This window comes from Oncorhynchus masou, chromosome 29 (assembly GCF_036934945.1).
Source record: "Oncorhynchus masou masou isolate Uvic2021 chromosome 29, UVic_Omas_1.1, whole genome shotgun sequence".
NCBI classification, from domain to species: Eukaryota; Metazoa; Chordata; class Actinopteri; order Salmoniformes; family Salmonidae; genus Oncorhynchus; species Oncorhynchus masou.
In genome coordinates, this window is record NC_088240.1 from 40,373,309 (window position 1) to 40,387,807 (window position 14,499).

The window sequence follows — 14,499 nt, forward strand, 5'->3', positions numbered from 1 at the left end:
TGCCAGAACTATAGTTTGTTAACAATACATTTGTGGAGTGGTTGAAAAACAAGTTTTAATGACTCCAATATAAGTGTATGTAAACTTCCGACTTCAACTGTATGTAACCTCTGAGGTGTCAGAGTTGGTGGAGGAAGTTGTAATGTAGACATTTGTATCTAGAGTTGATGGTCGCTGACACACTATCTTGGCATACGTCTGATCATAGTCCGGCCATCAATTGTAATATGCAAATCAGATTCCCATCGCTCTCTTGACTTACGTGCGACTGGTATTGGGCATTGTTGCACTAGCAATAAGTAAACTCCGGATATAAATCTAAACGATTCATGTTTATCGTGGAGTAGTTGTTCAATATTTCATAGATTTGGTAAAGTCATTTCTCCAAGGGTGCTTCTGAGCAAGTTTCTTTACCGTAAATAACAAATAAATGATTATTTCTCTTTCAGATGCTCAAATGACATAAGTACCCCATCTATATAACAATGTTCTCAATGCTTTTTCCCTTCTCATGCCAATTTTGAATCGTGTTGCCGGTTTGTCACCGGGGTGTTTTGGGTGACAAGTGTTGTTTCAGACCAAATAACTTACAAATTTCATGCCAAGATCGTACTAAATTGATGGTACAGGGATTGCTCGTTTTTTTGTTTGTTTATATAGCCTTGTGGTTCCACGTGTAGATAGTATTATTCCCAATCATTAAGAGCAAGCATTTCCATCTGGGTCCAAGAAGGGCCTGGTTCAGTTTAAAATGAGATTTAAATTAATCTCATTTGCGCTGCCCTGTAATACATCTTCAAATTTGGTAGGCGGAGACCTCCTAGACTATAATCCCACGTTAACTTGTCCAAACTCACCCTTGGAGTTTTACGGTTCCATACAAATGATCTTATGGTCTTGTTAAGGGACTTAAAAGAAACTTGGGTAAGGATTATGGGTAAAGATTGAAATATGTGCGCCATTTTAGGCAGAACATGCATCTTAATACAGCTAATTCTCCCAAATAATGTGAGGCAGATCTATCCATCTATTCAGGTCCATTCACCACCTTCTGAACCAAGACAGAGTAGTTGAGCGTGTACAAATATCTTGTCATTATCAACTGTGATTCCTAGATATTTGAATGCCTGTGGCGACCATCTGAAGGGACCCGTTCGTTCACAGATGCTATGGTCAAAGCGAGTCAGTGGAAGTATTTCACTTTTGTCCATGTTGACTTTGTAACCTGATATAGAACTGTATGTACCCAAAAGCATCTGTCGTTTTGAGAGGGATCGGGTCGGGTCAGAGAGGAACAAAATAATGTTGTCTGTGAACAATTAGATCTTGTGCGTTATCTTGCCTCCACCGGGGGCTCTATGGCTAGCACAAAAAAAGGAGTGGAGAAAGTGAACAGCCCTGTCTACTAGCTCTAAAGAGTGGGAATGTGTCTGACATCATGCCATTAGTGGTGATCTTGGCGCCGTGCTTCATGGAATAAAGTCTTAACCCATTTGACAACCAAGGACCAAAGTAAAATTTAGCAAGGATCTTGAATAGGTATGGCCACTCCAGCCTTTCAAAGGCCTTTTCAGTGTCTAACGATACTGCTATACTAGGATCACTCCCCACACTGGCCATGTGAATTACGTTGAATAACCTGCACAACCTATTGGTGGAGGATCTTTTCCATATAAAGCCTGTTTGATCGGTGTTGAATCAGGTTTGGCAAATATTGTCCTAATCTATTAGCCATCACCTTAGAAATGGATTTATAGTCAGCATTGAGGAGCGAGATCGGCCTATAGGTAGAGCATTGTAGAGGATCTTTATTTTTGTAATGCATAACTGTTATAATAGCTGTGGAAAAGGAATCCGGTAGGTTCGGCATCTCAGCAACTACATTTAAAACATCCATCGAGAGGAATAAGCAAATTCTTAAACTCCTTATAAAACCCCTTGGGGAAAGCCATCGTCTCCTGGTGATTTGCCGGATTGTAGAGAGGAAATTGCCTTTTCAATTTCTGTTTTTGGTAAGGGGCGTTCTAGTTCATTTTGGTCTTCCTGTGTGAGGTGCTGTAGTTCAATAGTGGACAAAAAATTTGTCTATCATTGCTGGTTCAGTTCCATCAGAAGTGTATAACTTAGAATGGTATTGTTTAAATAAATAATGAATCTCTTCCGGGTTGTGAGACACTTGACCGTTCTGTGTTTCAATGGTTCTCGAAATCTCTTCAGCTTTTATCTGTCATGCCAAGACTTTGTGTGTTTTCTCGCCCAATTCATAATATCTTTGCCTAGTTCTAAGAATAACCTTTTCAGTTTGTAAGTACTTAGGGTATTATAGTTTTGTTTCTTACTCACCAATGAGTGGTATGTTTCTTCAGAGACAGATTTTTGGTGTTCTTTTTGTAGCAATAGGACTTAATTATCTTATTAAATTCAGCATTATATTTCATTTTGAGACCTTTGGTATAGAACATTATTTGACCCCTTAGAAATGCCTTTAATGTATCCCGGAGTACTAAACTATTGGGAGAGGACAGACAGTTTCTTTGACAGATTTTTTAAAAATTTTGTCTCTGATAAATTGACAAAATTATGCCTATTTCAAAGGAGTTGGATTTAGGCGCCATCTATAGGTCCCTTGATCTCCATCCAGCATCCAAACAGAAAGTGTGAAGGAAGAATGACCTGTGATAGTTCTGGAGAAATACTCAGTTTCCACAACTGAATGAGTTAACTGTACTGAAAGGACAAAATAATCAATCCGGGTATGAGAAGGACCTGTCTCCATGTGTCTTTCAAATGTAAGTCTTTCATAAACGATAGGGCGTATTTGGCTGACTTAGTCAATTGAGGTTGTTTTCCTCACACAGAATCGTAATTGTGAAAATGAAGGTCGCCCCCAACTAAGAGTGTTCCCTGAAATTCCGCTACCTTGAGGAATATCTCTTGAATAAAAATATGGTCATTATAATTAGGTGCATATACATTTAGTAAGGTCCAAGATTCAGAATACATTCTGCCATGGGACCACTACATAACATCCCAGTGGATCAATAATTGTGTTAATTATTTTTGCTACATGGGGTATTCCCCGTGTCTTTATGTTATATGAAGAGGCAAAGAAAGAACTGTCCTACCTTTTCCCACTTTACATTTTTATGTTCTGTCCGTTAGATGTGTTTCTTGTACAAACACAACATCAGTCTTTAGCTTTTTCAAACACATAAGCACTCGTTTTTGTTTAACAGGTCCAGTAACGTTCAATGATGTATGATTTACTATCTTAGCCATATTGTTCACTCAATACATAAATGCAAATGTCAGGAGCATGTGCAATAAGGGTGTTGGATATTCTATTGTCCATTTTCGGTGATCCTGTAGTCAAACACATATTATAAATCAAAGGTCTCTCACAAAACTGAACTGTAATATAGAGTAAACAAAACAAACAATTCCCTTCTGTGCTGTTCTTGAACGCGCCTTGCACAAATCCAACCTGTAGTGGAGCTACGTTCCCAGCGACGGTATTCCTAAATTCAAATTCTGACATGAAGGCCAATGTGAACCTGGAGCTCGAGCCCAGTAAATTAACCAAAAAAGAGAGTTCTTCACCCATCCTTTTACCTTTATTTAACTAGGCAAGTCAGTTAAGAACAAATTCTTATTTTCAATGACGGCCTAGGAACAGTGGGTTAACTGCCTGTTCAGGGGCAAAACGACAGATTTGTACCTTGTTAGCTCGGGGGTTTGAACTTGCAACCTTCCAGTTACTAGTCCAACACTCTAACCACTAGGCTACCCTGCCGTCCTTATATGATGCAAGTTAAAAACAAAACCAATAACGGGTGTCCTGATCCCAACAGACCTACCATGACAGGGAGAAAAATAAAAAATATATATAAAACATCATGGCTTAGCCATATAAAAAGGTCTGACAAATCATATTGACGCATGCCTCTGAGGACCATGCCTGTTCCAAATAACAACGTAAAAACAATGTCAGTCTGGTAAAAACAAAGTTTGTTTACATGGATATTGGGGTCTTACCTCATTGATCTGTCAGTAAACTATAGTATAATCCAGCAAAGCAGTCCTACCGGTTATGCAAGCAATAAACCAGGCTAGTGGGACATAGCCCAGCTCGCAGTGACATTAACCCGGTCAGCGAGCCAATCAACCATGTCCTGGGCCGGTCGCCTGCAGTCCACGGAGACTGAGAGGGAGTTTTTGATTTCAGACACCTGTGCTGAGATGGAGCAGCTGATCTCAGCAGTTTTAAAGTTAAATTGTGTTGTGATGGAGTCATTGCCTTTGATCACTTTGAGGATGTGAGCTGGCCTAGCTGCTCCCTGGGGTGTCATGGTGCCATTTTTGGTTTCCGAGGAGGCCACGGTCAAAGGTTCTTTCTCCGTCGTTTCTTGTTTTGTTTCGGTGCTTCCCTTGCCTTTTTACATTTTTATCTCTTAGGCATATCACCACTCTTGGCTACAGTGTAGTAATAAGTATGGGTAAAGTTATCAAGTTTTCAGGATAAGTTCGTTATAGATTTATCGGGAGCTCTCGGCGAGTACGGAGCAGGGGCGCTGTAAAGCCCCCCCCCTCATTCATAGGACATTTGAACAGCATTTATCTATATTTCATCCAGATGAATAAATCCAGTCAGAAATGCAGAATTTAGACCGTAAGAAATAAAACATTGTGAATAAATCGACCGTTTTGCTGTTTTAAAAAACGAATCCGATATCATTCCTACTTTGAGATGCTTGATATGACACCCCCCCCCCCTGTCTTATTTTTCATGATCTGAAAAAAAAAAGTGCTCCTAGATCGGCACTCATAGTCTTGGTTACCTTGTAAATATGGGCCCAGATGTGTGCAGCATATAAATACGATGGTGGAAGTGATGATGGATAACCCAGTTAGCAGTATCTCCCTGGGTTAGTTATGTCTCCGAAGGCTGAAAATGAAGCATAGGATCCCTGATTGACCATACTGTCATGGCTATATACTGACAAAACAATTAAATGTAAGAGAGCTTCCCTTGTGGTCCAGAGGATAAAATACCTGTCTTGGGAACCAAACATTGCAGGTTTGTCAACATATGAAGTGTAAAAAAAAATATATATTTGGTTGTGTTTGTATAATTAAATGCTGTTCAAATGCCCTATGAAATGAAAATACCATGTGTCTCTGTGCCACCTTCAAATGTGAATTGGCATTAATTAACTCTGGATAGAAACATAATTGTATTCCAACCTGATTCTTACAGTGCCTTGTGAAAGTATTCAGCCCCCTTGAACTTTGCGAACTTTTGCCACATTTCAGGCTTCAAACATAAAGATATAAAACTGTATTTTTTTGTGAAGAATCAACAACAAGTGGGACACTCATGAAGTGGAACGACATTTATTGGATATTTCAAACTTTTTTAACAAATCAAAAACTGAGAAATTGGGCGTGCAAAATTATTCAGCCCCCTTAAGTTAATACTTTGTAGCGCCACCTTTTGCTTCGATTACATCTGTAAGTCGCTTGGGGTATGTCTCTCAGTTTTGCACATGGAGAGACTGACATTTTTTTCCCATTCCTCCTTGCAAAACAGCTCGAGCTCAGTGAGGTTGGATGGAGAGCATTTGTGAACAGCAGTTTTCAGTTCTTTCCACAGATTCTCGATTGGATTCAGGTCTGGACTTTGACTTGGCCATTCTAACACCTGGATATGTTTATATTTGAACCATTCCATTGTAGATTTTGCTTTGTTTTGGATCATTGTCTTGTTGGAAGACAAATCTCCGTCCCAGTCTCAGGTTTTTTGCAGACTCCATCAGGTTTTCTTCCAGAATGGTCCTGTATTTGGCTCCATCCATCTTCCCATCAATTTTAACCATCTTCCCTGTCCCTGCTGAAGAAAAGCAGGCCCAAACCATGATGCTGCCACCACCATGTTTGACAGTGGGTATGTTGTGTTCAGGGTGATGAGCTGTGTTGCTTTTACGCCAAACATAACATTTTGCATTGTTGCCAAAAAGTTCAATTTTGGTTTCATCTGACCAGAGCACCTTCTTCCACATGTTTGGTGTGTCTCCCAGGTGGCTTGTGGCAAACTTTAAACGACACTTTTTATGGATATCTTTAAGAAATGGCTTTCTCCTTGCCACTCTTCCATAAAGGCCAGATTTTTGCAATATAAGACTGATTGTTGTCCTATGGACAGAGTTTCCCACCTCAGCTGTAGATCTCTGCAGTTCATCCAGAGTGATCATGGGCCTCTTGGCTGCATCTCTGATCAGTCTTCTCCTTGTATGAGCTGAAAGTTTAGAGGGACGGCCAGGTTTTGGTAGATTTGCAGTGGTCTGATACTCCTTCCATTTCAATATTATCGCTTGCACAGTGCTCCTTGGGATGTTTAAAGCTTGGGAAATCTTTTTGTATCCAAATCCGGCTTTAAACTTCTTCACAACAGTATCTCGGACCTGCCTGGTGTGTTCCTTGTTCTTCATGATGCTCTCTGCGCTTTTAACGGACCTCTGAGACTATCACAGTGCAGGTGCATTTATACGGAGACTTGATTACACACAGGTGGATTGTATTTATCATTAGTCATTTAGGTCAACATTGGATCATTCAGAGATCCTCACTGAACTTCTGGAGAGAGTTTGCTGCACTGAAAGTAAAGGGGCTGAATAATTTTGCACGCCCAATTTTTCAGTTTTTGATTTGTTAAAAAAGTTTGAAATATCCAATAAATGTCGTTCCACTTCATGGTTGTGTCCCACTTGTTGTTGATTCTTCACAAAATAATACAGTTTTATATCTTTATGTTTGAAGCCTGAAATGTGGCAAAAGGTTGCAAAGTTCAAGGGGGCCGAATACTTTCGCAAGGCACTGTAGGCTTTAAGAAGCTTCACATTTTCATGCTGTGAATGTTGTGGTAATATTAGGTCAAACTTAAATATAACATTTTTTTTTAAATGTTCTTGAAATGTTTTGACAACCTCCAAGACAAGGTAAAAGGTATATTGTGTAAACTTCAATGGGATATTGTGTTAAACCTAAAAGGAATATGCTGAATATGAATGTCATAAAAAGTCACTTATTTGGAAATTGTAGAACATTGTGCAACATCATGGGAATGTTCTGTGCAACCTATGTGAATATGACAAGAATGTTCTTGCGGCATCCCAGGAAACTCCCATAACTTAATAAAATGTTCTGGGAACCTTTAAATAGCTTAGACCAGGTGTTCCGTCAACATTCTTACAACATTATAGGAATGTCCTGTGCAACCTAACTTAAACATTGTATGAATGTCATATTTAGTGTTTTGGGAACCTATCTCTTGTCATATCCCCACAATGATCCCACAACCTAAAGAAATATGCTGGTACTCTTTAAAGAACAGACCAAATGTGTTCTGGGAACTTTCTTGTAACATCAGGTGAATGTTTTTTTTGCACCCTAAAAAACATTGTAGAATCATCCACACAACTGGACCGTATGTGTTTTTGGAACATGTCTTTTGTGAAGTCCCCACAATGTTCTCACCAGACTGTTCCCACGACGTAATGAAACATTCTGGGAACCTTCAAACAACGGACAACATGTGTTCTGAGAGCGTTCATGCAACATCCGGTGAATGTTTTATACAAACATTATATAATCATCAGTACGACTGGACAGTTTCTGTGTTATGAGAACATTTGCAGCAACTAATGTTCTGGGAACCTTCACAGAACCAATTTAGTTATTTTGCTGGCTGTGCTCACACTGTAAACAAAATCATATTGGCAGAGAAGGAGGGCAACAGTTGTACGGGGATCTCACAGCAAACATGAGATGGGGGGGGGGGGGGTAAAGTAAATAAGGAGAGTGTCAACAGGCTGTGTCTGAAATGGCACCCTATTCCATATAGTGCACTATTTTGATCAGTCATATGGGCCCTGGTCAAAAGGAGGGTACCATTTGGGACAGAGGCACAGTATTCCAGAGAGAGTGAGCCTGGTGCGATTTCCCCCTCAGCTCTTTTCCAGTGCGTTCGCTGCTGGCGACTCGAGCCGAGATGGATTCTGACTCAGGTGCAGAGCTGTTTTGCCGACGCCTACACCAGAGTTCTCTTACAAATACAATACACCAGAGACGAGGCATCTGTTAGGTTGCATATGTTTGTGAGTATGCGTCCCTGTGTGTATGTGTGGAGGGAGTCGGGGGGGGGCACAAGTTGGAGAGCGAGCGAAAAGATAGAAAGAGAAAAAATAGAGAGAATAAAAGAGCGCGTGTGTGTGGGGGGGGTTCTCTCTCTCCCATTGATCTTGTGAACTGTGTGTCTAATTGTCTGTCTTTTACGTGGGTTCACGAGCCTTTTCTTACAATTTACCATACTTCCCAATACTGTTTTTTATTTATTTGTTTTACTAGGCAAGTCAGTTGAGAACAAATTCTTATTTTCAATGACAGCCTAGGAACAGTGGGTTAACTGCCTGTTCAGGGGCAGAATGACAGATTTGTGCCTTGTCAGCTCGGGGACTCGAACTTGCAACCTTTCAGTTACTAGTCCAACGCTCTAACCACTGGTTGAAGAGTAAAGGTTTGGATATGGACTGTTTTGACTTAATTTGATCTTTTTTTATATACAGACTGTAGAACAGTCTCTGGCACCACACCAAATGTATCATCGTTCTTAAGGTTTTGTTCGTCAATAAACTAAAAATAGCAATTCAGCCTCGCTGGCTTTCTTTGTGTTACAGGAATTTGGAGAGGTGTGAATCTGTGAAACAAGCCTTGACAGAATCAGACAAAAATACAGGAAAGTATCTCTCTCTCCCTCTTCTCACTCTCTCCCTGTCCATCTCTCTCTCTCCATCTTCTCACTCTCTCCCTGTCCCTCTCTCTCTCATCATTCTCTCCCTATCTCTCTTTCTCTCGCTCCCTGTCCTTCTCTCTCTTTCACTCTCTCCCTGTCCCCCTCTCTCTCTCTTCTCACTCTCTTCTACCGTCTTAATCTTACCCTCACAGTAATATCCTGCCTTGCTGACTCAACTTTGATCACTGAAATTCTGCAAATGTACTGGTTTGGAGGGATTGTGACAAAAACATTGTTCACCCTACACAACCCGTTTATGCCCCCTCAGCTTCAGTCGGCAATGCACTTCTCTCGCCACTCCTGTCAGTCTTGGCCTTTGTTGAATGAAGTCATTATGGCACATGTAACGTGGATTTGAAAGGGTAAATCTGAGTTACAGCATCAGAGGCATCGTCAACCGAACCTTGGATGAATCCCAAGGCAATGTCGGTTTCAGTGACGTAAGGCTCGATTGTTATGACTGTCATTGTTCCAGCAGCAGGAGAAATGGGGTGAAATTTGAATAGCAACATCTTTCTCCAATCACATACTAACAATGAGCTCAACATTTGTCGATGTCTAGACGTACAATGGCAATAGCTACAGTATAAAATGACAAAGAAAGGCAACTCCTCCTGCTTTTGTCAGTGTGTCGGGGTACCATGAACCCGCGTGCTGTTCAATGATGCCTTGAGCATCAACAAACAGCCAAACGCTAGTGTTGTTGACCCAACTAGCACCTTTGTGCTCACATGAGTCATGAGTCCAAATGCACGGGTACCACATTAACGTCTAAATAAATGGGAAATCCCCATGCAGTTCTGTAAACTCATCCTCAAGGCAAATGGCTTTCAGTGTCCCTGGACAGAAGCGGGTCATCACTTTAAACCATGTGAGATTGTCCTCCAGTATAATGTGCCCGGGACCTAAGTTCCAACATCACTCTAGTAACCGTACCATGTTGGTGAAGGTTGGTTTTAAGTTCTATGAAACCACTGACACGTACAATATTACAGATGGAGCATGAATGCAACGACAGCACTGCAATACTGTGTATTCTGATTATAGTGGAACCCCATTACATTTCCACTCTGATCTCAAAGAATCTCCTTACATGCGACAATTGGCACCTCACGTTCTCTGTACCGTATGTCACTAATTGAATGTGAGGATGATGGAATCACTTTCCTATAATTCAATCTAAGATGTGTCCGAAATAAACCAACTTCTCCATATAGCTATTTAGGGACAGCATAACTCTGGTGCAGATGATTTAAATGTAGAATTCCTAAAGTGTCTTTTCGGCTGTCACTCAGAGGGAGAGAGGGAGAGAGGGAGAGAGGGAGACGCAAACAGTCAGTGTCGTAAAGTCAACAGGCTATATTTAGCGTTTAATATTTAACTCAGTGCCACTGGTGTCGTGATATGAAAACAAAGTGGCATTATAATTGCAAATTTCTGAATGGAAGAACATTTCTGTTATTTAGAAAACAAATCGATGGAGAGGGTCTTTATTTTACAACCGCTTGGATTCTGTGGACCGCTGATGGACGAAAACGGAGAATTGAGTCATTTTAAGTGCATTACTAGCCAGCTCTAAATTGAATTTATTTGCCTAATCAGCTGCCAATTTCTGCAGTTCCCTTGCAATAGGCAGCCTCACTTTCCTGGATATTAGTATGAAAAAGCATGAACATTTTCATAACTCCTTCACGTGTTTAACGCTTCAGATATCAACATGCCTTTTGCCTTTTATTGCGGTTAAGTTCCCTTACACTTTATAAAACCCTCGAAAACCCTCGACAGCCACATCAGCAGAGCCCTGGAATTGAATTCAATGAAATTGCTCTGCCAATTCTAATTCAACCAACGTGTCTGAGCAGCATCGCAAGTCAACGTTTCTGTTATTCCCCGTCTTGTTTCATGAATTGTGGGGGACATAGAACATATGACAAAGATTCGACGTCTTCAAAGCTCACAGAAGTCAATGAATGCAGTGCGGGTGCAGTTTTTCTTTTTGGGGGTGCGGTTATGAAACCTTTAATGGATAGAGATCTCAGCGACACCGCCGCTCTCAGGGCAGATGATAAAGGCAAATGGCACCGGCTGCAAAGATCTCCTTGGTGATAAAAGTGAAATTGGCTCAGTAGCGGTAAGTGCTGATTTAAGGTGCATAATGAGGATTTAGACTCTACTCCAGAACCACTGAGGATAATGGCATCAGGAGCTCTCATATTCATATCTATCTCATATATTAGAAATAGCTTATTAAGATTCTGAACAAAGGCTTATCGCTGGATAGAGAATAGACTTAACTAACGGCAAGCTTGATATGATACTGCATTGAATTATATAATAAACTATTTTTGGTAACTCTATAAACCCCAATCATACTTATTCATATAGTACATTCGATACATATTGTACCATATTATGTGATGCCCATAACAACTAGAATTTATTTAACACATTTCGGGTCTTCTATGCAAAACTTTTTTATTTATTTGACAGTGACAGTGCAAAAAGCAAGCTACCCGTGTCCCATTAAATCAACGTGTCAACAATGGCCTCTTAGATCTTTATTCCTGAAGAGTTTGAGTATCATACAACGTCATTGGTGGTTTTAGTAGGACCAGGTTCCATGGCATTGATTCTGTAAATATACTGGTAATAGGGCTGCTGCAGACCCTGTGGGTATATAAAGATTATAGTCATTAAGAATAACATTATTGCTTGAGTTAAAGAGAGAGCATAATAGACTCTTAAGACAAAGGTGGTTACTTTTTCCTAAATATAGGTCCACCTCTAAATCTATATCTATGCGGTGACAGTTAACTCGAAATTTTGGTGCACATGTTTCAAATGAAAAGTCGAATAAATAATCATTTGAACTTCAAAACGACTGTTTGAGAAGGCATACACGACCGTGTGTTCAGTTGTTTTAACTTCCATGTAAAAGAGGCATTGTACAGTACTGCTCAGGACATTTGTCAAAAAGCCATAAATGCTTCCTGCCATGAACAGTACCCTAAATAGTGTACTGTGTGTTGTGTAATGGTTATGTTGTGCTTATAAGGCGGTAGTATTGGCCCTTCCAACAGAAGTGTTACCTTGAAAAGTAAGCTCACGTTGCTGAATAAGATTGTGCCCAGTTCCAACCTGTCATATGATGTGGACCATGCATTTGCAAATATAGATTGCGTCGCCCAGCAACATACAGTACGTTTGCTGAACGAAGGAAGGTGTAAAAATCTCACATGGTAAGACATCCTCCAAAAATACCGCCGTGAACAAATGTGGAAATGGAAACAAGGTAATATAGTAAAGGCTAAACATCTGTGTCTATTACCTTTTGTCTTGCTAAGACAATAATAGTAGCATGCAATTTAACAGAGCGCTGCCACACAATTTTACAGTAAACAACAAAAGCGGCCAACTCAAATCAAATGTATGCAGCCTTCTCCGCCGTAAATGAGACCCATGTGATGTAGGTTTTTCATTTTTGTAAACCACCTGGCGTTGTGCAAATGTTCGGACCCATTGTAAGTAATGTCACTGTTCAAATCATCTCTGTAAAATAATACAGCAATAAATGTCATGCCAGAAATTAGAGCGAATCTGTTTTGCATGCGGTTAGTGTATTGGACATGCCAGATTGTGCTAATCGTACATTGTCCTGAAAAAAAATCAGAGGTCTTTCATCATAGCACGTATGCTTCCATCCAGGAACAAATGTTCTGTATTCCATCACCCCCCCTTTATATAAGGTATATCTGTACGAATATATACACTACATTTTCTTGAGTATAAGAATCATGTCTTTTAATAAATTTGAAATAATACAAGGGTTGGAATAAAGGTATGGGGTGTGATAACTTAAAACGGGTTGCCCATTCTACGTGAAGCGGTCGGAATTCATCTTTCTGAGTTTCGGGGGCAGGTGTCCGTCCATTCGGCCCCCTACCCCCCCTCCCCCCTGCATCCTTAGCAGCTTGGGGGGCAAGTCTGCCACGGATTGGCTGATGGGATCGGAGCTGATCTTGGAGACCATCTTGCTCATCTGTTTCTCATCGGAGACGCCTGGGACGGAGCTGATGCGCTGCAGCTTCATGGGCAGCTCCCCCATGCTCCCGGGGTAGATCATCTCTGAAGTGGTGGAGCTCATCCTCAGCAGCTTCCTAGGCATGGGCAGCCCGTCCCGTCCGCAGCCGCCCCCTTGCATCTTCTGCAGCTTGGATGGCAGCTTGGTGGTGGTGCTCTCCTTGTCCTCCAGGTTCTCCAGGCAGTCCATGGAGCTGTTCTTCCCTCCCTCGCCGCTGTTGCACAGGGACGGGGCCATGAGTGGAGAGGACATGAGCAGGTTTTCTTCCTGCTCCTTCACGCTGTACGGGGGAGTGTTAACCTCAAACGTGGCGTGAAACTGAGAGTAGTCCACCTTGAAGAACCCCTCCTCCAGGGAGATGACTGGGAAGAAACGATGTCCCCATAGAACCTCGTCCTCAGTGTAAGAGGTCCTCGCTTGGCAAGTCATCCCTGTCAAACACAGACAAAACAGAGAAACAAAAAGATCATGGTTGATTGGATTGATTATCATTATTGCAGGAAATTAACTTGATGACTTCGACTCTACGCAGAGAATTATGTCAGATTGTCAGTGCACAAGGCACACAAGGCTAATGCTGTGGAGATTAAATATTTGACTAGCACAGCGTTAAACAAACACTTCATAATCAAAGTGCAACCCTTACTCAATTACATGCCTGGCGCAGTGCCAATTAAGTGTTCATAAAAGATTGTTTTCATTCATCAAACAATATCACTCACAAAATGTACTTGATTAATTAGTACATATAACAGAGAAATGTACCTACAAAAAACAATAATTTGATGCTCAGGTTCCATACAACACTAATTCCTCAGTAATTTGAGAAAGAAGCAGAGAATAGCAGTACTGGCCTAGAGGCCATACAGCAATTACTTATTAGATGAAAAGCCCTACCATATAAACAATGTTGGCTTTCAGAGATTTCCTCCGGTCTGACAAGAAAATAACTCAGCCATTCCTTCTCCCCAATAACTCTTTAAAGTGATTAAAAAAGCACACAACAAATTTCTTAATTGGTCATCATCTGTCACTGGTCATTCACTACATTAGTGCTAAGATGATGCACTACTAAAGGTGCCACTGTTGTTCACATTTGTAACGCGTATCTTCTTGTTCTCATTCATGTTTGAGCAGCAATACCGGAAGCCTGAAAATAAGCAACTACAAGCATTCATCTATCACATAATGCATACAGTACAGTGCACCCGAGCGTGATTCATTGTCTTTGGCCGGAGTACAACATTACGACTCGGCATCTTTATTCCTAAAAGACTGCTTTCATTTAGCCTTTCATCGCTAGGGAAACAATTGTTCAACATTAAAACGACTGGACATCTTTATTCCCAAAAGACTGCTTTCATTTTGACTTTCATTATTAGGGAAACAATTGCTATTTCAGAGGCCGTGAATCGTGTTGACACTTTCAAAAAGTTTCCCGAAATGAGTAGATGTCTTCTGTCTAAGTCACCCTGGAGCCTTTTGTTACTCATCAATTCAGTTCATACAGTGACCTTGGTTAGGAACTAGAAGAGAGCATATTAAGATAATCAAATGACTTCAATGCTGG

At 40.8% G+C, this 14,499-nt stretch overlaps 1 protein-coding gene across 1 annotated transcript in view; it reads right to left on the reverse strand.

Moving 5' to 3' along the window:
- Positions 1 to 11,306: 11,306 nt before the first annotated feature.
- LOC135519646 (G protein-activated inward rectifier potassium channel 1-like) overlaps positions 11,307 to 14,499 on the reverse strand; it is a 30,753-nt gene continuing 27,560 nt past the window's right edge. The window contains exon 3 of the mRNA XM_064944887.1: positions 11,307 to 13,360. Coding sequence (XP_064800959.1) covers positions 12,723 to 13,360 — 638 coding nt within the window. The 3' untranslated portion in view covers positions 11,307 to 12,722. The remainder of the gene's footprint in view (positions 13,361 to 14,499) is intronic.